The following is a 25,022-nucleotide window of genomic DNA, read 5'->3' as shown; positions in this document are numbered from 1 at the left end:
GGACTTAGGCTGGGTTATTGTAGGAGAGGTGTGTTTAGGGAAGGCTCATAGTTCGTCAGAGGTCAATGTATACAGGACACACACTATTGATACTGGCCGGGCATCTTACTTTGAGACGTGTCCAAACTATATTCATGTGAAAGAAAACTATGGGGTCACACAACAACAGCACACCCCACTGGCAGCAAATACGCACATTGCTCATGACACAGATAACCTGGGGAGTTGTGTTTTTGATAGATCCAAGTGTGATGATAAGCCTGCACTATCAGAAGATGACAAAACGTTCTTAACACTCATGGACAATGAGGTTTACCAAAACAAAGAGAACAGCTGGGTTGCTCCTTTACCCTTTCGTTCTCCAAGAAGAAGGCTTCCTAATAACAGAGAGCAAGCTTTAAAATGCCTCCGCTCACTGCAAAAGTCTCTGGAAAGAAAACCAGAAATGAAAAATCACTATATCCAGTTCATGCAGAAAATGCTGGATAATGATCAAGCTGAGCCTGCACCACCTCTCCCTCAAGGGAAAGAACACTGGTATCTACCTACCTTTGGCGTATATCACCCGCAGAAGCCAGACCAGATACGAGTTGTATTTGATTCCAGTGCAGAGTGTGATGGAACATCACTTAACCAAGTGCTTCTTAGTGGACCTAATCTGAACAACACGCTGTTAGGAGTACTCCTGCGCTTTCGTAAGGAGCCCATAGCTCTGACAGCTGACATACAGCAAATGTTCTACTGTTTTGTTGTACGAGAAGACCACAGAGACTATCTCCGCTATCTCTGGTTTGAAGACAATAACATCATAAAGAACGTGATTGAATACAGAATGAAGGTTCATGTTTTTGGAAACAGCCCTTCGCCCGCTGTAGCTGTTTACTGCATGAGACGAGCAGCTCGAGATGGTGAGCAGGAACATGGCTCAGATGCAAGACACTTCGTTGAGAGACAGTTTTATGTTGATGATGGGCTCACATCAGTTGCCACACCAGAAGAAGCTATTGACCTGTTGATGAGAACAAGAAACATGTTAGCAGAATACAACCTGCGACTTCACAAGGTGGCGTCAAACTGCAGTCAGGTGATGGAAGCTTTCCCTAGTGAGGATCGAGCAAAGGATCTTAAGGATTTAGACCTCGGAGTAGATCCTCTTCCAGTTCAGAGGAGCCTAGGACTCTGCTGGAACTTACAAACTGACAGCTTCACCTTTTTTGTGTCCGATGAAACCAAACCATTCACACGCAGAGGGGTACTTTCGACAGTCAACAGCCTATATGACCCTTTGGGCTTTGTGGCTCCGATAATAATGCAGGGCAAAGCACTAGTCAGAGAGTTGTCATCTGAAGAGAAGGACTGGGATGCACCCTTACCCTCAGAAAAGGAAGAGATGTGGGTCTCATGGAAAGACTCTTTAAAAGCGTTAGAAGGCCTCCAAGTACCAAGGTGTTACAGTCCAGGATCCTTAAGACTAATGAAATAAAAAGAGCTGTGCATTTTTGCAGACGCCTCCACTGTAGCTATAGGAGCGGTGGCTTACCTGTGTACTCTAGACAGTGATGAACGACATCATGTTGGATTTGTAATGGGAAAGTCAAAACTTGCACCTCGTCCTGCACACACTGTACCACGCCTTGAACTCTGCGCCGCTGTGCTTGCGGTTGAAATGTTCAAGCTGATCAGGGATGAGTTGGATATGGAAGTGGACAACGTTAAATTCTTCACTGACAGTAGGATTGTGTTAGGGTACATACATAACACCTCGAGAAGATTTTACATGTATGTTGCCAACCGGGTCACACGCATCAGAGCTTCCACACATCCCAACCAATGGCATCATGTCCCAACAGAGCAAAATCCAGCTGACAGAGCCACAAGATTTATTCCAGCAGCCAAGCTTCAAGACAGTGACTGGTTTTCAGGCCCCACCTTTCTGTATTCAGACAAAATCACAGAATCACAGGAAGGCAGTCTGTTCAGACTGATTGAACCTGACTCAGATAAGGAGGTACATCCAGACGTTACTGTTCTGGTAAATGCAACATCAGAGTTTCAGCTGGGCTCTCAGCGCTTTGAGAGGTATTCAAGTTGGACTACACTTTGTCGAGCCATAGCCAGACTCATTCATGTTGCTGCATCCTTTAAACAAAAGAGAAGTGATCAGAGAGGATGGAAAAGGTTCACTGAAACGCCAAGCATCGAGGAACTTGAACAGGCCAAGCTTGTTATCATTCAAGCTGTGCAGCAGGATACAATGAAAGAGACATTCAAAAACATTGAAGGAGGGAAACAGACAAAAACAAAACACGATACTCTTGCAAAACTCAATCCGATTATGGATAAGAATGGTCTCCTACGTGTTGGTGGTCGTCTCTCTTCTGCCGACCTCACAGAAAATGAAAAACATCCTCTAATCATCCCATCTACCAATCACGTCGCCACATTGCTTGTAAGACACGTCCATGAGCAAGTGGCTCATCAAGGACGTCACATTACTGAAGGGGCAGTCCGCAGTGCTGGATACTGGATACTTGGAGGTAAGCGTCTTGTGTCTTCAGTCATTCATAAGTGTGTTACTTGCCGCAAACTCAGAGGCAAGGTGGAGGCTCAGAAAATGGCAGACCTTCCTGCAGACAGAGTCACTCCTGAACCTCCTTTCGCTACTGTTGGTCTAGATGTTTTTGGACCATGGACAGTTGTCACTCGTCGCACAAGAGGAGGTTGTGCTCAGAGCAAACGATGGGCTGTACTTTTTACATGCATGTCTACTAGGGCTGTACACATTGAACTGATTGAAACCATGTCAACAGACAGTTTCATCAATGCTCTACGAAGGTTCTTTTCTATTCGCGGACCAGCAAAGCTTCTGCGTTCAGACAGAGGAACCAATTTCGTGGGAGCTTGTAAGGAATTAGGGTTACACACAGATAACAGCGTTGTAGGAAAATACCTACAGGAGAGAGGCTGCACTTGGATGTTTAACCCTCCTCACGCTTCTTACATGGGAGGATCCTGGGAGCGTCTGATTGGAGTGGCCAGGCGCATTCTGGATGCAATGCTGGTACAACATGTATCGACACATCTCACTCATGAAGTCTTAAGCACCTTTATGGCAGAGGTAATGGCAATTATTAATGCGAGACCTCTTGTTCCAGTATCCACTGACCCAGAATGTCCTGCAGTACTCACCCCAGCTATGTTACTCACTCAGAAGATGGACACAGTTTCCGCCCCTTCTGGGAACTTTTCCTCAGGACAGTTGTTTGGAAAGCAGTGGAAATATGTTCAGAACCTCGCAGACACCTTTTGGAAAAGGTGGCGAGGAGAATATTTGTCTACCTTACAGAATCGCACAAAGTGGACTGAAAACAGACAAAATGTTCAAGAAGGAGATGTAGTCCTGTTAAAGGACGCCCAGGTCAACAGGAATGAATGGCCTATGGGAGTGGTTGTGAAAGCCCTCCCTAGAAATGACAACAAAGTCTGCAAGGTGGAAGTGCGGATTGTAAAAGAAGGGACTGCCAAACTGTTCTTAAGACCAATCTCAGAAATTGTTGTTCTTTTTTCACAGACTCCCTAAGTATACTTTGATGTTAAGTAAAATTCTTTGAAAGAGTTATTTGTAGTGATATAATGTGATTATATCAAGTGGGGAGTGTCATGCCTTTCAGTTCATAAGTAATTAATAAGGCAGCTAAAAAGTATTTTGGTATTGTTCTAGAAATTAGTCAGAGTGAGAGTGGTGTATTTTAGTGGAGCTTTGTTAATATAATTAGTTGCAGAGTGAGCGCTCTTCCCACTCTCTGTTAAATAACATATCTTTGACGTAATTTCGCCGTCGGTGCACTAAGCTAGTTTCGACGGTAAGGCAAAGTAGTTCATGTCCATGCTGAATGTGCTTTTTACGTTTGTGCCTTGGAAAACCTTTGTCTTTGTAAGTATGCATATGTTTATTGTCATTAGAAGTATGTTGCTTATACCTGTTGCATGTGGTAGGTTGCGTGTGCGTGTTATTGTAATTAGCTAAATTTACGTCAAGCTAGCGTGTGCGAGTGTAACATGCGAAATGAGTAATGATGTGTATTATTGTTAATTTATTTCCTTTCTGTTTTATTTCAGTTACAAATATAAAGTAAAGATAGGATAACGTGTATTTAAGAGCAATGTACCGCTCCATACACAACTCCAGTAAAGACGAGAAAAGCAAGCCTTGTTTGGAGTCTCCTACTTTTTGTTAGCTGGCTGTCTAGCTACACCAAGTCACGTGTTGTGAGGACAGCACAGGAAGCGTTTTTAAAGAGAGTTATTGGGACCAACTATTAATAATGAATTACAATATACCAGTCTCGAAGTAACAAATGCATGGACTAGTTTTCCAGCATCACTTTCAGATAGGATGATCTCAATTTTAACAATGTTTCTCAGGTGGAAAAAGGCAGTTTTAGATATTTCTTTGATGTATGAAGTGAAGGAGATATCCTGGTCAAAGATAACTCAGAGATTTCTTACAGTATTACTTGAGGCCAATACTAAGTCATCAAGGGTGAGAATGTGATTAGACATAGTGTCTCTGAGGTTTTTAGGCCCAAACAAAATAACCACTGTCTTGTCTTGATTTAGGAGAAGGAAATTAGAGGACACGCAGGCCTTTATGTCTTTTAAGCAGCTTGAAGTTTGACTAATTGACTAGTTTCTTCTGGTTTTATAGATGAGTATAGATGGGTATCATCTGCATAACAATGAAAATTTAAAGAGTGTTTCCTAATAATGTTGCCTAAGGGTGGCATGTATAGAGTAAAAACAATCGGTCCAAGCACAGAACGCTGTGGAATTCCGTAGGTAACTTTTGTGTGTATGATAGATTCATCATTAACATGTACAAACTGGAATCTATCTGTTAAATGTGATTTCAACCAGCCTAGTGCTGTTCCCTTGACTGATGCTAATAGAACATCGTTAGTGAACTTTACCAGTGCCTTTACTCTAAATGCTAACTAAAAATCTTTATACAAGTTATTCCTGTGCAGGTGGTCCCTTTGAAACTACCTTTTCTAATCTATCTAATAAAACTACCATGATGTACAGGTTCACTTTGTTTACTATTTATTAGGTACACAAAGCTAAAATAATCCAGTCTAATAAATCAGCATTTTAGTAAAATACATAATAATCCTGACATTAAGATTTGTGTGATGTTTAAAAAGAATAGAGTCGATGGAAATCGTGAATATTTGTTCATTGATCCTCCTCTCCACTGCTGATGTGATTCACTGCTGAGCAGGTAGCCTCTACCTGGCAGAGGAAGGGGCTGACTGGAGTGTGTAGAGGCTGCTGTCACACACAGTCTCAGTTTTTGAATGTATAGCAAATGTTTTTTAATCTTTTCGCTGCAGCTCTGTGTGAAGATGTACAGAGTCATTAGGTGTATTTAAACAGCAACAGTGGCAGTAAAACTATAAGTCACATTACGGTGGCTGAACTCGGCAACTACTCTGTAGTTCACATGTGAGTCGAATTGTGGAGGTTGATCAACTGCGATCCGTTACCCCACTAATGTGAGCTAATTAAGTTAGCACTGTTTTTAATACCATCATTTCATCGACATAACAAATCGTTAAGTTGTTAAGTGAGACAAACTGTGCAGTTCACTCAAACAAGTGGCAAGAGGGTTGTAAGACACACAGCAAAATGATAGCATTAGCTAGTTGAGCACCACAGCTAGTGAGACACATGTGTTTTGTATCATGGAAACTGAACACTTACTATTATTAGGCCAGTAAACACGTCTTCTGCCATAGTCCCCATGTTATTTGCTATTGTCACACATCGTGTGCTATCATGTTGATCCTCAGAGAGAAGCTTCTGTCCTGGCAGACCAAAGCCCAAAGCCATCACCCAATAGAACTGGCCAGCCCCCACACCCTCAGCTCGCACACTGCCATAACCACCTCTCTGTTTTACCACGAGCATTTAACTGTTACTGGACCGCAGAGAACAACTTAGTGTAAAACACAGAAGCTCAAGAAAAATGATCAACTCGAGAGGGAAAAGGATATTTGAGAGGGAAAAAGACAGTTTGAGCACAATATTAAGAGAAATGTACACACTACTCTATATTCTGTGCTCACAAGTGTCACATTTAAACTCTCTCCAGTGGGATATTTTTGTGTGCAACATGTTAAAATGTGCGTGCTCTAGTTTTGGCATTGATCTAATGCCATAAAAGTCTTTGTACAATATGAATATTATTAATCTTAACCACTTATTCAAGACTGTCCTTCTGTGAAAAGCAAAATTGTAGGTCATTATATGCTTAATATGCTTAACAAGTACTTCTACCTTGTGATGATGTCTAGCAGCTGCAGTGATTATTTCATGGTGACCAACTATTAATACCCTCAAAGTTTAGCAGGAGGGGGTGGAGGGTTGCATTTTACAGAACCCATCTGTACCCATCTGTAATATGTGAGCCCATCACTGCAGGTGATCGGCTCACATATTAGCAACTCCACATCATTTCTTTGGCTATGGCCAACTGTGCCTAGCCAACATTTGCTGTTTAATGCAGTTGCCTCACAGGCCTTACTCTGTTGGTCACAGAATCACCTGGCCAATAAAACCTTCCACCACATCAAGCTGGCAATTCTCATTGTCAGACAACTGAGAGTGATGGTGCAGAACATTTCACAAGTTAAATACTTATTTCGGATGCCCTTTGTACATTTACCTTACAGGCATCGTTTTACAAGGATTTTTGCTACTGGTGAGTTTGCTGTGAATAGTCTTAAAACTGTGGCTTCAAGAACAAGGGAGGTATGAATGTTTTAGGATTTGTCATTAATGTTAAAAGAGAAGATTACTCTGTGATAGGAACACAACCACAATTCTACTCCACATTAGAAGAATTACAAGGGATTTGCTTAGATAGTGTGATTTACCTCACTCTTCTCTGCACATATAATGTTAGATGCTTTTAGGCTTTCACACGTCCCTGCACCATTGGGGCTTTCCACTGCCTGTGGGCTTAGTTAAGGAAAGGAAAGAGAGAATGGACCAGGCATGCAAGACTGTTCATGTCTGATAAATGGACAGCTGAGACCACTAAGGGCTACAGTGCTGTAGTAGAGATTAATAACAGTCTGTCCATCCTCCTTTGATTTCTGAACCTTTTATCCTATATTATACACTGGTCATAATCTTACAAAATTAGCTAACTCAGATTAAGCATTTTCAAAACAACTTTAATGCAGCAGCTACTGCACATCATACAGTATATCAATTTTCTTCTTGTTCCAAATGTGAACATACCCAAAACTGAACTTCTAGTCTTCCCTGCCAGACTGACTGCAGATCTGCGGTGATTGTCCCTACTAAGTCAGCCAGAAACCTGGGGGTCATCATTGATGACCAGCTGACCTTCACGGAACACATCGCCACAGTCTCTAGGTCGTGTAGATATGCCCTCCACAATATCAGAAAGATCAGACCCTATCTGACGGAGTACACGACCCAACTCATTGTACAGGCGTTGAACTTATCTCGCCTGGATTACTGCAATGCACTACTGATGGGTTTACCGGCATCCACGACCAAACCCATCCAGATGATCCAAAATGCAGCAGCACGCCTCATTTTTAATCAACCAAAAAGGTCTCATGTCACACCGCTCTTCAGATCTTTGCACTGGCTTCCTGTGGCTGCAAGGATCAAGTTCAAAGCTCTGACTCTTGCCTACAGAGTGGTTAACTCCACAGCTCCATCTTATCTCAATTCAATCATTCAGGTCTACATCCCGTCCCGTCCACTGCGCTCAACCAGGGAACGTCGTCTGGTGGTACCAGCACCACACAGTCGACACCAAGGAAAACTGTTCAGCTCAGTGATCCCATGATGGTGGAATGAGCTGCCTATCTCTGCACCTCACTAGCAATCTTTAAAAAACTGCTGAAAACAGAACTCTTCCGCATCTTCCTTTGCACTTGACTAAATGTAAAATGACTAAAATGTAAATGTGAAATGTAAATGCCAGGCTGTAATTGCTGCAAAGGGGTTTTTTTATGAAGGCAAAGTTTAAAGAACACATTTATCATTTGCATCAAAATCATTATTTCTAACTCTGAACTACTCCCATGTACACATACACACACATTATAGAATGGGTCCTTCTCCAAATAGATTTTTTTTCTTTCTCTCTCTTTCCTCTTATGTGATTTTCCTCCTTTTTTCCATCTTGCAAGGGTCAAGATCATGTGATGGCAGCTCAGGAACATGTGTATAAATGTTCACAGTTAAAACAAGCTCAGTAGCAGAGATCTTGTGTCCCGTCATTGCATTCAAGGAACACATTCTCAGAAGAAGGAACTGATGACAGTTTCACTGCATCTGATATCTTAAGCTGTTTCTTTAAAGTGGTTCAGAAACATTTCCAGTGATTGTGGTGGCTCCCACGAGGTACACGGCTGCTAAGTTTAGCTTCCACTTGTGGCATTATACATTAGTACATAACAAAATAGATAAAAAAAGATTTTGCTTCATATTGCTTTATTTAATTACCAGTTTCTAATGAAATATTTGTCATTTTCTCTCACACAGTTTTAATCAGTTTGTTTGTTTTTCCAGACTGAATAATATATGTAATCAACACCTGATACATGGGCCAGGGGAAATCTGAATTTTGAAGAAAAGAAAAAGCGTAAAATACTGCAAAACAACACATTTACATTTCCTGTAACAGTAAAATGTGAAAAAGGGAATTGGAAACACACTAAAACAAGAAGCGAGCATGAAAAGCCTTCGCTTTACCTTAGGATTGATGTACATTATATTGTTATTACTCACCCATCCAAATAATATGAATCAGGTGTTCCAATCACTTCCATGGTCAAAGGTGTACGCCACAAAGTGGTAGGCCACATAAACGGAGGGGGGTGAGCGGATGCTAAGGCGCATAGTGCAAAGAGGTCGCCAACTTTCTGCAGTGGTGTAAAGCACACCGCCACTGGACTCTAGAGCAGTGGAGACGCGTTCTCTAGAGTGACAAATCGCGCTTTTCCATCTGGCAATCTAATAGACGAGTCTGGGTTTGGTGGTTGCCAGGAGAACGGTACTTGACTGCATTGTGCCAAGTGTAAAGTTTGGTGGCGGGGGGATTATTGTGTGGGCTTGTTTGTCAGGAACTGTTCTTGGCCTACTTAGTTCCAGTGATAGGAAGACATTTTGGAAAATTCCATGCTCCCAACTTTGTGGGAACAGTTTGGAGCTGACCCCTTCCTCTTCCAACAAAGCAAGGTCGATAAAAATATGGATGACAGTCTGGTGTGGATGAACTTGACTGGCCTGCAAAGAGTCCTGACCACTTCACACCTTTGGGATGAATTAGAGCAAAGACTGAGAGCCAGGCCTTTTTTGTGTGACCTCACAAATGCGCTTCTGGAAGAATGGTCAAAAATTCCCATAAACACACGGCTAAACCTTGTGGACAGCTTTCCCAGAATAGTTGAAGCTGTTGTGGTTGCAAAGTGTGGACCAACATCATATTGAACCCTATGGATTAGGAATGGGATGTCACTTAAGTTCATATGCGTGTCAGGGCAGGTGAGCGAATACTTTTGGCAATATAGTGTATGTGAGCAATATGCACCTCTCCAGCCACAAGACAAACATTCTTCCATATTGCTTTTACTGATAACTGTTATGCAAATCTGCCAGTCAGTATGCTTAATAGCAATTCTAGTTTGTTTAGTTTTATTTATGTTTTTTATCTATTAGTGTTTAGTATGTATTTAATTGTATTAGGTAGTAATTTAAGTGAAACAACTCTTATATACTGCTATATAGTATAGTGTAAAATCGCTACCCTCCATGCAGGAGACTGGGGTTCGAATCCCAGCTGTGACCTACCTAGCAGTCCTTAGGCAAGACCTCCTTATGCTTACCCTGACTTTGCCTTGTACCTTATAAGTTGTTTTGAATAAAAGTATCAAATGACTTAAATGTAAATGTTCACTTCCACAAAGCAACTCTGAATCCTTACGAAACAAACAGCCAAAAAATGCATTTATGAAGCAAAACTAAAATAACCCTGTAATAATCGACTTGACATGCTAGAAAAATATTGAGAGGACTTTAGAGGACACAAGATTTGCACTCTTGCTCAAAATTAGGATTCAGCAACAGCTCTGATAGTGCTGGATCCTGAGCACGTCTGCTGTGCAGAAAGGCGTTAATAAGTCTACTGTAGATGGAGAAGTTAGTGACACATATGGATCCCGTTGCTGTGTGGTGGCCACAGCGAATTCAATAAATTTAAGTAGACTGAGCTGCATGCTTCATTTGTTGGGTCAGTGAGATGGTGTTTGAGAGAAATACACCTGACATTGCGTTGCAGTAATTTCTGTAAAAGTAATCACTATTCGACATCTATTAGCTCCAATCAGCTCAGTTTTAGAGTTTTAGTGAAAAAAACTCAAAAGTCCTAGAAATCCTACTACCAACCAGCAGTTTATTGGTGTAATTGCAGAACCACTATTAATGCCACTTCCTTAGCCCATGCCATAAGTTCTGAATAGATTCAACACAGAAGCATAAATCAAGCTTAACTGTCAAGATAGTTAGTGTTATCTAACAAAAGGTCTTACGGTCTCTTCATTGCCAACGATACCATGAATTTTGCTTTTTCTTCATGACATGTCTTTAGTGACAGCTCCACTTCATGTCATGTGATTCTTCATTTCTTTGTGTGTCTGTGCAGCTGTCCAATCCTTCAAGCAGTTGTGTTCAGGCCACACAGGGCAGGCCAAGCTGAATCTGCCTGACTCACGAGCTCTCAGCTTTTGAGAGAGAGAATGTCACTGCACATTGGGTTGCCTTCGCAGGCTCACACACAGCAAACAGATAGTACAAACACAAAACAAGCCAAGCACAGTCACACTGTGCTCACGCTATTTTTGGCCCAGCAGATTCATATGCAACAGGAAACACTTGATGTCTGTCAATGAATATGTGGCATACAGTATTTTAGCATGTTCTCATTGGATGCTGCTGTTGCACAGTGATAGATTTATGGTGTTACCTCTGTCCAGTCGAAGAAGGAATGGCATCATAGTGATATCTTACATAGGGTATTTTCACTCTGACTATGTGTGGAACACTGGATCTCCTTTCGTTCAGTTTTTTTTTTTGTTTGTTTGTTTGTTTTTTTTTCATGAACTAATAATAATAATAAAGAAATTGTGATTGGACAGCTGCCAGACTGCCAACTATGTGCTTGTGCGGCATCACAGACATAATATCTGTATGCAACAGCATGTAGCATGTTCAAGTGATTCACCTGCTTATCATACCAGTTAAACCAGTTAATTCATATTATTCATGGGAAAGTTGGGACAGATCTGCAGGCTTAAAATTTCAAAAACATGATGGCCAAAACATTACAATGACTGAGACTCGTTCTCCTGTGGGTGCAGACATAGCTTTATAATGTCAGAATTCAAATATTTACTTATAAAATGTCATACCTGTTCGACATTGGAACATGAAAGTGGACTAAATAGTTTGTGCAGATACGAAGATCAATCTATGGATTGATGATGGCTGATGGTTGTCAGGAACATTATTGGTATTTTAGACCTGAGAAATGGTTGCATAATGTATCGTCACACAGCACTGACTTAACCTGGAAATGACAGGTCGTTTTAAGGTCTTGAAATGTTTGGCCCATTACTTGACATATAGCTGTAAGCGCCATAATTGTTCCATTTGAATTTTCAAATCAAAAATTGAAACAAGCCTACAGCTGTGTCTACTGTGGTATGGTCTTATTTTTTTGTATTGTATTTCTCGTGTTCCCTGTGGGATGTTTATTCATAACTGGCATTTATGTGACGATCATTATCAGTTTAATTAAAATTCACAGAATAAAGCAGTTATTGATATGGATCAAGACTAGTGTTCTTTTTCCACGTGTTTATCTTTGAATTTCAGAAATTAGCTACTTTGTGTTGACTATTAAATCCACTTGTCCTATTGGCTATGTCTAGTTATTTCAGTTTGTCTTGCTTTGTTTGGTTTATGAGTCTCTTTCCTCATCTGGGAATTATTTTTCTCCATTCAGTATTTCAGCATTTGTGTGTTTTGTTCTCTGCAGCAATCCATGAGTTCCCCAGGGATTACTTCACCAACCAGGAGCGCACTGAAGGAGCTGTGGGCCTGCACGTCCTCTGTGTGAGTGTCACCTGCCCCTCTCTACATACTTGTTTCATGTTGTTGCTGCATTTCCAGCTTTCTTAATCATTTTTGTAGGTTCAAATCAGTTCTACAGCATTGCAAGACATGCTGTAAGGAAAACAGAGAAGCTGAGACCACAGCTTTTTAATAAGAACCTGTCTTATTTCATTATTTAAAAATGGTAAACAGCTAATGATAATTACTGTTGATATTTCCAACTGCAGCTCTAACAACGGCAAACAAGTGCAGGTTGATATTATATCTAATATCATCAATGCCAAATATTGTGTACCCAGATAGAGCACAGATAAAACTAGACAAGCTTTAAGAGACTGTTATCAAATTTCCTCCCTGAAATTCCACCACTGCTACAAAAATGAAATCAATGATGTATTAGCACAATTTATCATAAATATCAATGCGTTCAGCACCACTTTGCCATCGCAGTAAAGGAGACGACTCTTGAGAGCCAATACATAACACCAAATTAGTCACAGGATCCTTACACTGGCTGCATGAATTCAGTAAACACTGACATTAACCCCACACAGGGCTACAACCATAATATGCAACCTGCAGACAGTGTAAAGTCTAAGCTCTTTAGCAGCAGAATTTACAAATCGATATTTTGGTTAGTACAGTCATGTCATTCTCATCACTCTGGTGCTCTGATATAAATTTTCTACAAAATTTTTATTCATGCTGTTTTTGAGCCCAGCAGCCAAGATGAAACAACTTCCAGGCAGTGGGATGTGCTGGAAAGCTTTTAATTTGAAACACCTGTGCACCAAGTTAGGAGGGTAGCAGTAACATTGTTGATGCGACTGGGATACATTAGTGAGTGAGATTTTAAAGATTCGGAGCAGCAGTGGTGGTGGAAAGTATGACATAACTATGATGCTGTACTAATGGAACAACAACAACAACACATTCATCCAAACATGGAGGCAGGTCTTATTTTAGAGTAACATCAAACTGCACAAACAGCAAATGACATCTCTCACTAAAAGGTGAATAACACATTCTTGTACATCTACACTCTCATATACGGCAGCCTATCTCTATTTAACATCAACACTGGAAGAAATCTGACTTCCAACATTAACCTAAACTAACACACACACATCCATACATCCACCACATTAGTAACCTCTCAGTGAGCTGGCTGCCAGAGTGGTGCAATGCTGAAGTGTTTGACAGAGCCTGTGTTAGGTGTGATTGTTTGGTTGTGACCTACTGTACAAACAGGCTCTCATAAGGCCTAATGCTGTCACAGAGATGTCTTCTCCACTGCTTCTTCACGCTTCAGGTAAACATTTCTGTACAAAACTCAGACAGAGTTTTCTCCACTGAAGCTGACACTCAGATGATACTATGGTGGATATGATATACTGTTCAAATAGTGAGCTGTTCTAAAAGTGGCTGCATCTCAAGTTTCCAGAAGAACATTACTGACGAAGAAGCATTGAGATAGTGTGAAATGTAGCGTCATTGCTACAGTGAAGGTCTCTAAGGAGGCAGTGCATGGTACTCCATCAAGGTTTATGGAAGTTTAATCCTAAGCTAAATCAGACACCACAAGTCACTACACTATTAGAAGATCAATTGTGTAGATGTCAAGTTTGTTCATGAAAGATGTAAAAAGTAGTTTCACCACACATTCAGAATTTCCTAAATAACTAACAGAGGACGCCACAAACATACTTTCTGTCTAGTAGTGGCCTCAGAGGAAGAGCAGCAGTCTCAAATCTGGCTCTATATACTTTATATACTCACACACTCCACCTCCTTCAATCAAACACGCTCAGTTTTTTTACTGAACTTATGCTTTTCTCTTTTTATCTGTAGTGTTCATTACATATATTCACTGCTGGTAGCAAGTAGAGGAGCTAAATAAATCGTACTGTTATCTACAACTTGTTCCTCAGTTAGGAGTATGGTGGATAGGCTTCACTTCACTTCACTTCTTTGAGTCTTTATGCTGAGCTGAGTGGTTCACCTCATGGCACCAGATTTGAGCTTTCACACATCTCATTCCAATAAGCAAATACTGTACATGTATCCCATCTTGCACTGTTACCGTTTGTGTGTGAATGATGTGTGTTGAGTTTTGGGGCTCAGGGTTGGTTTAAGCTAACGTCAGCTCGCAGATCGCTCTGCTGGTGAAGAAGTCATTTCAGTGAAGTTATCCAGAAGTTGAGTAATCAAAGATTTAACTGAAAAACAAAATGGAGACCAAGTAGGAATTATTTTCTCAGCAGCTGTCATGGTCTGTTGTGGGTGTTGTTTCTCACTAGTGTGTTCTGGCCCCTGCAGGCAGTCTACATGTTCTGTGCACTGGCTTTGGTATGTGACGACTACTTTGTCCCTTCTTTAGAGAAGATATGTGAGGTAAGAAAAGACTGTAACTTATTTCTGTGCTTCTGCTGAGCTGACATCACAAGGTGATGGATGACGTTTATGAGTATCTCTAGGTCTTAAAAGATTATGCGTGTATATTCTTTTTCCTGTCTTTCTTTCTTTCTATGCTCTCCGTCAGCGCCTTCATCTGAGCGAGGATGTTGCTGGGGCAACCTTCATGGCAGCCGGCAGTTCAGCTCCTGAACTGTTCACCTCTGTTATTGGTGAGAAATATACACAGACAAAGGGGGTTAATTTTGTCTTTGGTAGTGAGAAACACAAAATAAATGTTGTGTATTTGCACATTCACTGTCTCTGTTTTCTCATTAAATAAACACACAAAGCCACAGAGGCAGAGTTTGACTCCAGTGTTGTTGTTGTTGTAACCAAGATGACACAGTGTATATGACATTGCATCACATGCATTGCATCGTAACATTTAAAAAGTCATTATTTTAGGCCAAACCTCAATATTTTTCTTCTTCTTCTCTTTCGGCTTTTCCCATCAGGGGTCGCCACAGCGAATCATCCTTTTCCACCTCACTCTATCATGAACATCTTCTACCCTAACACTAGCCAACCTCATGTCCTCTGTTATAACATCCATATATCTCCTCTTTGGCCGTCCTCTTGACCTCCTGCCTGGCAGCTCCCTCTCCAACATCCTTCTACCAATATACTCACTATCCCTCCTCCGAACATGTCCAAACCACCTCAGTCTGGCCTCTCTGACTTTGTTGCTAACATATGCAACGTGAGCCGTCCCTCTGATGTACTCGTTCCTTATTCTGTCTAACCTGGTCACTCCTAAGGAGAACCTCAACATCTTCATCTCTGCTACCTCCATCTCAGCCTCTTGTCTCTTTCTCACTGCTACCGTCTCTAACCCATAGAGCAGAGCTGGTCTCACCACTGTCTTGTACACCTTTCCTTTGAGTCTTGCTGACACTCTTCTGTCACACAACACTCCTGACACTTTCCTCCACCCGCTCCAACCTGCCTGCACTCGCCTCTTCACCTCTTTTCCACACTCCCCATCACACTGAACTGTTGAACCCAAGTACTTAAACTCCTGCACCTTCTTCACCTCAGCCCCCTGTAACCTAACGCTTCTACCTTGATCCCTCTTGTTCAGACACATGTATTCTGTCTTACTACGACTGACCTTCATGCCTCTTATTTCCAGAGCAAACCTCCACCTCTCTAGCTGTTCCTCTACCTGCTCTCTACTCTCACTGCAAATCACAATGTCAAACCTCAATATTTTTCTTAAACCTAACTAAATCTGACCAACCGACTGTCAGCTGCCATTGTAGTGTCACAGTAAAAGACGACAGCTGTTGCTGGCACCATATCTGGTGCCAAAATTTCAACAAATTTTTATTGCATATGGGGGCGCTTTCAACAAATGGTTTGTAAGAGAGGATAGGGAGGACTAAGTTGGAGGACTTACTTATCTTATTTTTCTTAGATTTTTACCATGTTTTTACAATTACATGGTAAATTCCATTTTACAGTTCTGAGTTAAAAATGCACTGCCCATTCACACAAAAGTCACCACCTGGATTTAATTAGCAAATAGGTAAGAGCCTCCTACATGGATGATTATTTCTCAGCAGGCAACTAGTTATTTAACCCTAACTGATGCAGTGAGTAGTTTCTCATTACTTAAACAACTGTGATGGAAAACACATCCTGTGGTCATGAAAAAGATGTTAATATGTTTCAAAAAGGGGCAAATTATTGAATCAAACTAATAAAACATCTAAGTAGATTGCTGACACTACTAAAATTGGGTTAAGAAATGTCTAACGCATTTATAAAACTGGAAGGATGGTGGGGAACCATTCCAGGAGGAAATGTGGTCGGAAAAAAATCTTGAATGATCACGATCGGCAATCACTTAAACATTTGATGAAATCAAATCATAGAAAAAACAGTAGAACTCACAGCTATGTTTATTAGTGAAAGTAAGAGCATTTCCCCAAGGGATTGGGACTAGACAGCTGTGTAGCCTTAAGAAAACCACTTTCAGGCTAATCGGAAAAAAAGGCTTTTTGGCAATTTCTAGGGAGCGTAAAGATTGGACTCTGGAGCAATGAAAGAATGACATGTGGAGGACATGAATCCAGATTTATCCTGTTCCAGAGTGATTGGAACATCATGGTAAGAAGAGAAGCAAATAACATGATGCATCCATCATGCCTAGTGCCTACTGTAAAAGCCTGTGGGGGCAGTGCTATGATCTGGGGTTGCAGCAGTTTAATCCTAAGCTAAATCAGACACCACAAGTCACTACAATATTAGAAGATCAATAGTGTGGATGTCAAGTTTGTTCATGAAAGATGTAAAAAGTAGTTTCACCACACATTCAGAATTTGCTAAATAACTAACAGAAGACTCCACAAACATACTTGCTGTCTAGTAGTGGAATATACCAAATGACCAGGTTATTCCATCAATGGATTTTTTCTTCTTTGATGGTACATACATATTCTAAGATGACAATGACAGGATTCACCAGCCTTAAATTGTTGAAAGTGTCGTTCAAGGAGCAGGACACATCATTTTCACACACAAATTGGCCACCACAGAGTCCAGTGTTTACCTTTATTGAGAATCTTTAGGGTGTGCTGGAGAAGACTTTACTGGGGCAGTGTAGATTTAAAAGTGACATGCATTAATTTTCAAGAAGATTTTATTAAAAAATACATGTAAAAAAACATAAATAGTTTAATCTGTGTGTTACAAGAAAAAGACAAAAAGTAGCAAAAAAGTGAAAAAAAAATCCCATATTTTGTAACAATTTTGGGTAAATACAAGACCTTTACTATGCATATTTAGAAGTCGCTATAAATACGTATGACAGCTTTAAAGCAGATAAGCTTAAACTCGGGATAATTGTTGCTTTGGTTTAATATTATTGTTAATGTTAACTTATCATCACTCTCTTATCATTAGTGGGGCTAATAGAGTAAACACAGTGGATCTGCAACTTTAACTAGACTTATACTTAGCACACCAAGTACTAAAGCCAGTCAACAGTGAGTAAAGACACTGTCTAAGAACTAATCTGTCTAAGAACTAATCTAAGAACATAAGATTTAAGTTTTAAAGACTTATTTCTCGTTATATTTCGTTTCTGTCATTGGCACTATTTATCTACAAATCTATCACTTTATAGCCCAGTTACATTTTTAGCAGCTGAGAAGTGGAGGTTGGGCTGATTGGGATTGTTGAGGACAGCAGCTTTGTACAGTGTAAACAGATAGCCGGTTACATGTGGTCATCAGTGATTGTGTCCCCACTCTACAGGAGTGTTCATCACTAAAGGTGATGTTGGGGTTGGCACCATCGTGGGCTCAGCTGTCTTCAACATCCTCTGCATTATTGGTGTGTGTGGAATATTTGCCGTACAGGTAAAGTACAGTGCATAACACACATGCAAACCATTTCAATGTTATCTTTAACATTAAATACTATATACGATTATTTAGAATGTTTTATAGATGAAGAATGCAATAATGAGAACACATAAATATGGACAAATATGTAGATGGACATATACTGACCATTTCTTTTTTTAAATGATAGTGTCTTGATTTTTGTGCTTACACCTAACATGAATACACATATAACCACTTGACATTATCTCATCATGAGTGCATACACAGGTCATCCACAACTTAAATCCACTTGGTGGCATTTTCTAATGGTGTATATTCTGCAGTACAAGAGTGTTAGTGAGAAAATGATAACGGTTCCATTCCCTGCTGTAATCCCATGAGCAAAAGAGAAACATACATGTTTTTCTATCCTGTTTAGACAACAAGTTACATAAGCCCCAAACACACACACACTTAGAGAGATTGGTCTATCTTGTTAGTAGTGTGCAGCAGAAGTACCTTGTAGGATGTGTTAGTCAACAGGAAAAAACATCTACTTTAGTGTCTGCACGTCTAAGCATTGCCTTACTCCTATTTTGTGTGTGTGTGTGTGTGTGTGTGTGTGTGTGTTTGTCCTGTCTGCCTCCCAGGCAATTCGTCTCTCCTGTTGGCCTCTGCTCAGAGACTCAGTGTACTACACCCTATCTATCTCTGCTCTTATAGTGGTAAGGAACAGTCTTAATATTAATAAATGTTATCATATCATAGAAGAATAAAAAAAAAGAAAACATAGAAAACTCTGATTATATGTATTTAATTTAATTAATTATTTAATGCTACTAATATGCTTTTCACAGTTCATATATGACGAAAAAGTGGTTTGGTAAGTGAAATTTCTACAACCTTCCTTAAAAATGATATGACAACTAACAGCTACCAATGAGCGTTTCCTCTTGTTAAATTGATTTGCAGGTGGGAAGCACTCACGTTGATTCTAATGTACTTCGTCTACATTTTGATCATGAAGTAAGTATGAATAAGCCTAATTTTTTGGACAACACACAGTTAACTAGACTTTAATTAGGGTGTGTTTTAATTTGTTAACCTGTCAGCCTGTGCAATACTACTAATTTGAGTGAGTCACAGCTTCCAGAGTAAGTACAGCAAATGGGTATTCTCAATGGCCATTATATATATTATATTTAACAAAACTGTGATATAACAAAGTTATATTATAAATAAGTTATGAATCTTACAGCTGGTGAGGCAAATGATCAGTTTTTGTCCCACCCATGAAAGGTCCCATGACTCAGTGATGCAAAATTGCTGTATTACATGGAAGTGTCCAAATGTGATGGCACATTTGGACATGTACTGTTTAGAACTGTTGGTTGTGAACTGGGTTGTACAACACCTATTCCAGGTTGAATTCTCATGTTGTACGTTTTCTGGAGAGGCGGAAGAAGTGCTCATCCAGTTTAAGGAATGGTGCGGCTAGTAACACTGACCTAGATGACGGCTGTGATGCTACAGTTGTTCTCCTGAAGAAAGGTACACTTTTGTCCATCTGGGATTTGTTGTACTTTATATGACAATGATACATCAAGAGTTGAAATATATCTTAGCTGTCTGAGTAACAGTGAACTCAAACACATCTTACCTCTCTTAGCAAATAAATAATGCTGAGTTGCCATGGACATAGCTGTGTTCTTATTACATTATTCGGTATGACAGCTGAACCTCCCCACTAACAGTGCTATTGACTGTAGGTTCTAGTACAGATATTACAATATGTCCACGGACAGGTTCTGTAGTGGTTGTGTGTGTGTGTGTGTGTGTGTGTTTGCATGTCTTACAGCAAACCACCACAGGAAGCCCTCAGTGCTGATGGTGGATGAGCTCTTATCAGCATACCCCCATCAGCTGTCCTTCTCTGAAGCCGGCATGAGGATCATGATCACCAGCCATTTCTCTCCCAGAACCCGCCTTACCATGGCATCCAGAATGCTCATCACTGAGGTAAGGACACACTCACACACCACTGCAGCTACACGTTTGATTGAAAAATGATGTTGCTATTTTGAATTTGACTGTAGAGTGTTTTTCTCAAGAGGAAAAGCATTTCAGACAGCCTCATTAACAAGGTAATCTGGTGCTGCACGGAGGCCCCGGCCTACAAATCAGCTCACACACTGCACATTTTGGGTATTTCCTGTTACTTAACTCAAAGACTAGTCAAGATTTGATTTCCTTAATCCAAAAGCATAATTACTTTTCATTTGTTGTTTTACAAATGTAAATGATGTATTATCAAATGAAGCTATTGCAGCAAACATACTTTCAGCCAATCACTTCCCTAAAGTCCACTTGAAATGTGCTGTTATAAACACAGCTGCGCTTTTCAATATATTTTATGTGATGTGTTGAAAAGAAAAAGGACACTGATGAAAGATGTAATGTTGAAATGGTTGTCATCAGGGACCTTTGTGTTTATGTACAGGGATGTGTTTCTAACACGTGTGTATCTGTGTTTATGAAACAGAGGCAGCGTTTGATCCACACAAGGACACTAACCAATGGTGACTCCGATGTTCCAGTGAAAGGAGGAAGTAGGCGGGGCATAGAAAACGGCCTGTCAGGGGCAGAGAGGGGTGTCAATGTTCGCAACGATGACCAAGAGGCTGGCAACGAGACAGAGAATGAGGACAATGAGAACAATGAGAATGATGAAGAGGAGGAAGAAGAGGATGGAGAGGGACCCCTTGTACCCTTCCAGTGCCCAGGTACCTGGAAGTTGTCATTAAATTAATTTTACAATATAACAGCAAATCAAAAGAAGGCAATGGGAGTTCTCCTTCCTATCTGTCTCCATACATCAGTGGATCATCAGCACATCAGCACACAAAATGTATTTCAAAACACCGGCAGTCTTTTAAAGAGACAGTCTGAATTTAGAAATGATGAAAGTCATTGTTATCAGATCAAATAAGTTTAGATTCAATCACGTGTTGTCAAAACAAGTAGAGATCTGGGAACAGTTTAGTAATGTCATTTTATCAATTTGAATATTCCCCACTGATGACAGGTCTGTATGTAACCATTCCTCTAAGTCACATATTAATATACAGTACATCCAGTATATATACATATAAAATACAAGTGCATAATATTCAAATGATCAAATAAACAAAACAACTGTATATCAAGATGAATAGAAATCCACATTTAAATCATATCCAGGTAAAACATTTGAATAGAGTTGTAATGGTTCTAAAACCAAGACTAAAGCTGCTACACACACAGACCCTAACAACTCCAGCATGATGTTTCTTTAAGAGAACCCTTCACTTGCCTTTGGGGGACAGGCTTTATTACACCCCTATACTAGTAGGGAATCTGGTTTAAAAAGATGCTGGTTAGACAGGAACTTATTAACTTAGTAACTTATAGGACATATATAGAATGAGAGTGTCTTTAACCTTCCTCCCTCGTCCCTCGTCCTCAATCTCAGTACTGACACTGTGTAACACTCTATTCTGCCCTGTGTGTTTGCAGCGGGTGCATTTAACAAGCTCAAGTGGCTGCTCGCTTGGCCTCTGTGCCTGCTGCTGTACTTCACAGTCCCCAACTGCTCCACGCCTCGCTGGGAGAACTGGTTCATGCTGTCCTTTGTCTCCTCCACCCTGTGGATTGCTGCTTTCTCCTACATCATGGTGTGGATGGTAAGAGATGGGAAGATAGTAACTGGGAGAAAGCAAACTGACAAAGATTTAGATACAGTGCTGATGAGAATATTCTGCATGTAATATTGATTACTTGTTATTAATTGAAAAGCGGCCTTTAACATGTCAAAGTATAAAATACAAAATGAGGGAAAATGAGAAATCCACTTCAACAGAATTAGAAAGATAATCAGAATGGAGCAGGAAAGAAGGTTAAGTTATGAAATCAACAATCAAATCAATGGAAACATCAGTCAAATAAGTACAATTCAGACCAGTCAAAAGAGATGAATGGTGGTATCAAGATCATCATTATTATCATCACTAGTACATGACAGCAGTCTCTCAAAGGATTTTCAATGATATGTGGTTCTTGTTTTCCACTGCTACCTATACACACAACCAAAAATAAGCATATTTAGAGGTGTTACACCTTTACAATTAAAGGACATTTAAGAACAGGCAACTTTATTTCTTAAAGTGATCAGTGCATTTATAGAAACAATGGGTTAACTGACCCATAAAATGGACTCCCAGTCCGATTTTACCAGCTCACGTGTCATTAGTTAGTTATTTTATTCTATTATTATAGTGTTTTTTTTTCTCTTGCTCATCAGCGTGCCCTGTGGGCCAGAACAGGAAAACACATGTGAGCCACTTCTTCTGAGACACGGGCTCAGCGCAGTGGATACAGCGCCCTGTCTGGTGGAGATCCACTGGTCCAATACCAGGGGTCCAGAGTCCAGAATTTTTTTACCAAGTCCTGCTGTATTTTAAGATTTTCCAATTGTGTGTGTCACACATAGTATAATAGTATATACATATAATAGTGTGTTTCTGTCTTCACCTGTCAGGTAACAGTGATAGGATTTACACTCGGCATCCCAGATGTCATCATGGGCATCACTTTCCTGGCAGCTGGCACCAGCGTACCTGACTGCATGGCCAGTCTGATAGTGGCACGACAAGGTAATGTCAGACACACACACACACACACACACACACACACACACACACACACACACACACACACACACAAAATGACAAGTTGCCAAGCTGTCGCTTAGCACAAACATATACACCTACTCCCTCAGTGGACAGAAGCCAAAGACAGTAAAAGTAAGGCCACTATCAAAGAGGCTGAGAGGGGATGTGATGACAGAGACAGAGCAGTGGAGCCTGGACCTGTCATCTTTTTCCACCTTTTCCCTTCCGGCCGCATGGTGAGGCTATAAACTGAGGTGGGGTACTGAGGGAACACAGCCCGACGAGGTCCCTTCTCCCTCCTTTCATCTGTCTTGCTCCTATCATCAAATATTTAAAGGTCTGTCTGCCTGTGCGTTGGGCTCACTGGGAGACACACTCACCACTGCAGTTTAGACATCCATTTTGGGCTTTGTAGCTGCTGTCGCTTCATTGTTTCTTTTGGTAAGTCACTTAGACAGGTTGTGTCGACATACCTCCATCTGATCCTGTTGCCTCGTCACCCCCACCTTCCTGTCTCACCTTCCAGTGGTCACCTTTTATGGTGTCTGTCTCTCTACATTTTTTCCGATTCCCGTTGTTTCTTGCTTCTTTTAACACTCATTCTATGTCTGTGTTCAGGAATGGGAGACATGGCAGTATCCAACTCTATCGGCAGTAATGTGTTTGACATCTTGGTGGGACTTGGTCTCCCGTGGGCCCTGAAGACCCTGGCTATTAACTATGGCTCTGATGTAAGTAGTGCAATGCATTGTTGTGACAACAGAAAGAGTGGAGCACTTATCTGTGCAAAATAAAAATTAAGCAAGTGGCAGACAAGTGAGTGTGAACAGAGGCTAAAAGATAGATGAGCAGGGTGCAAATTACGAGGGTGTTGGAGGCATGGGTGGAAACATTTACACAGTCTTTGCAGTTTCACAAATGTATATTAAAATGCATTTTCACCTCCATGGTCATCTAATATGACATTACACAGCCCTAAAGTGGATCATACCTTTTCTACATCAGCCACAACTTGTAATGAGTGACAGAGTGACTGTGGCTCTGAATGATCTTCTGTTAACATCACCTGGAACCTGGAGGACTTTTTATGTGCCATGGCTAATGAGCTGTTTTTATGTGTCATTCTGTTCACTTTTATCCTAAATGTTATGAGTAGATTTGGTTTCAGATCAGAGCCTCAGTCTCAACAACTAACTGGAGATCAACTCATCACTTCATTCAATCCAGTTTGATTAAATAGAATCAGTTTTCAATTCGGTTTGGTGGCTTGTTTACATTACTAATGAAGGAAGGCTGCAGCCAAATGAAAGAACAATGTTTCAGATATGTTGATAATGGTGATAGATAAGACAGTGTTTGACTATGACATATTAAGATTAAGCTTTTAAAATCATTCTGCTGTTTTCTACATATGTGTCTCCTTTGCTCTGGATTGATAAATTGTTCACAAACAAGGCTGAGCAGGAGGAGAGGTCATTTTTGTACACGTTCAACAAAATTCCCCAAGTAGTGGAGAAACATTGGTGTCGCTGACAAATTCATCAGTGATCACTGGTGGTTTTAGTGCCATAGAACTGTAGGTGAGGTTGGAGGTCTGGAACAAGCACAGAAGCACAATGCACCAGGATAAAAGATACAACATAACAAAAATGATTTGATGCGAGTAAACTGTACAACTGCATATTTCTTCTTTTCTTTATAAGCCTTGCTACTAGTGTTGTCCATAATGTGTGGATGTCACTGTGGCAGTGATGTCATGGTAAATACATCATGCCTCAGTACAGGCATGCATCCATCCCATGAAGAATAAAGAAACCACTGCTGTAACGGGTAGACTACAGAAGACAACAGCACTTGATATTAGAAACATTGTAAGAGCTGTAAAGAAAGACCCTAAAACAACTGTTGGTGACATCAGCAACAAACTCCAGAGGGCAGACGTGAAGGTATCACAATCTGATGCAAATCACTCATTAGCAAGAAGAATAAGAAGACAAGGCTGGAAAAAAGAGCCTCAAAAGGTCTGAAATCAGTGTTTGCATTAATATTCACCCCCTTTAAAAACTAACTAGAACTAAGAACTAATCCAACAGAGATCCAGATATTTGGTGCTAGTAGTCCCACAGTTAGTGAAATGAGGATCACCTGAGTGCAGTGAATGTGTCTCAAGTGATTGCAGTATAAAGACACTTGTGTCTGGAAGGTCCAGTCACTGGTTAATCAGTATTCTTGGTTACCATTACACCATGAAGACAAAAGAACACTCCCAGCAACTCAGAGAACAGGCCATTAAAAAGCATGT

At 40.5% G+C, this 25,022-nt stretch overlaps 2 protein-coding genes across 2 annotated transcripts in view; both read left to right on the top strand.

Annotated features, from left to right (window-relative positions):
- The window catches only part of LOC113158610 (sodium/potassium/calcium exchanger 3-like), a 107,330-nt gene that overhangs the window by 77,663 nt on the left and 4,645 nt on the right, over nt 1–25,022 (top strand). The window contains exons 3-15 of the mRNA XM_026354643.1: nt 12,146–12,222; nt 14,542–14,616; nt 14,765–14,849; nt 17,941–18,044; nt 18,662–18,736; nt 18,869–18,894; nt 18,984–19,037; nt 19,435–19,562; nt 19,870–20,030; nt 20,554–20,794; nt 21,567–21,733; nt 22,588–22,702; nt 23,339–23,451. Of these exons, the coding sequence (XP_026210428.1) occupies nt 12,146–12,222; nt 14,542–14,616; nt 14,765–14,849; nt 17,941–18,044; nt 18,662–18,736; nt 18,869–18,894; nt 18,984–19,037; nt 19,435–19,562; nt 19,870–20,030; nt 20,554–20,794; nt 21,567–21,733; nt 22,588–22,702; nt 23,339–23,451 (1,421 nt within the window). The remainder of the gene's footprint in view (nt 1–12,145; nt 12,223–14,541; nt 14,617–14,764; nt 14,850–17,940; nt 18,045–18,661; nt 18,737–18,868; nt 18,895–18,983; nt 19,038–19,434; nt 19,563–19,869; nt 20,031–20,553; nt 20,795–21,566; nt 21,734–22,587; nt 22,703–23,338; nt 23,452–25,022) is intronic.
- LOC113158611 lies at nt 1,538–3,438 on the top strand. The gene is made up of 2 exons (XM_026354644.2): nt 1,538–2,275; nt 3,355–3,438. Exons 1-2 carry the CDS (start codon nt 1,586–1,588, stop codon nt 3,364–3,366), a joined length of 702 nt encoding a protein of 233 aa, XP_026210429.1. The 5' UTR covers nt 1,538–1,585; the 3' UTR covers nt 3,367–3,438.

Source organism: Anabas testudineus, chromosome 15 (genome assembly GCF_900324465.2).
Source record: "Anabas testudineus chromosome 15, fAnaTes1.2, whole genome shotgun sequence".
NCBI lineage: Eukaryota > Metazoa > Chordata > Actinopteri > Anabantiformes > Anabantidae > Anabas > Anabas testudineus.
The sequence above is the reverse complement of the archived record's forward strand: the minus strand, read 5'-3'. Positions and strand labels throughout refer to the sequence as shown.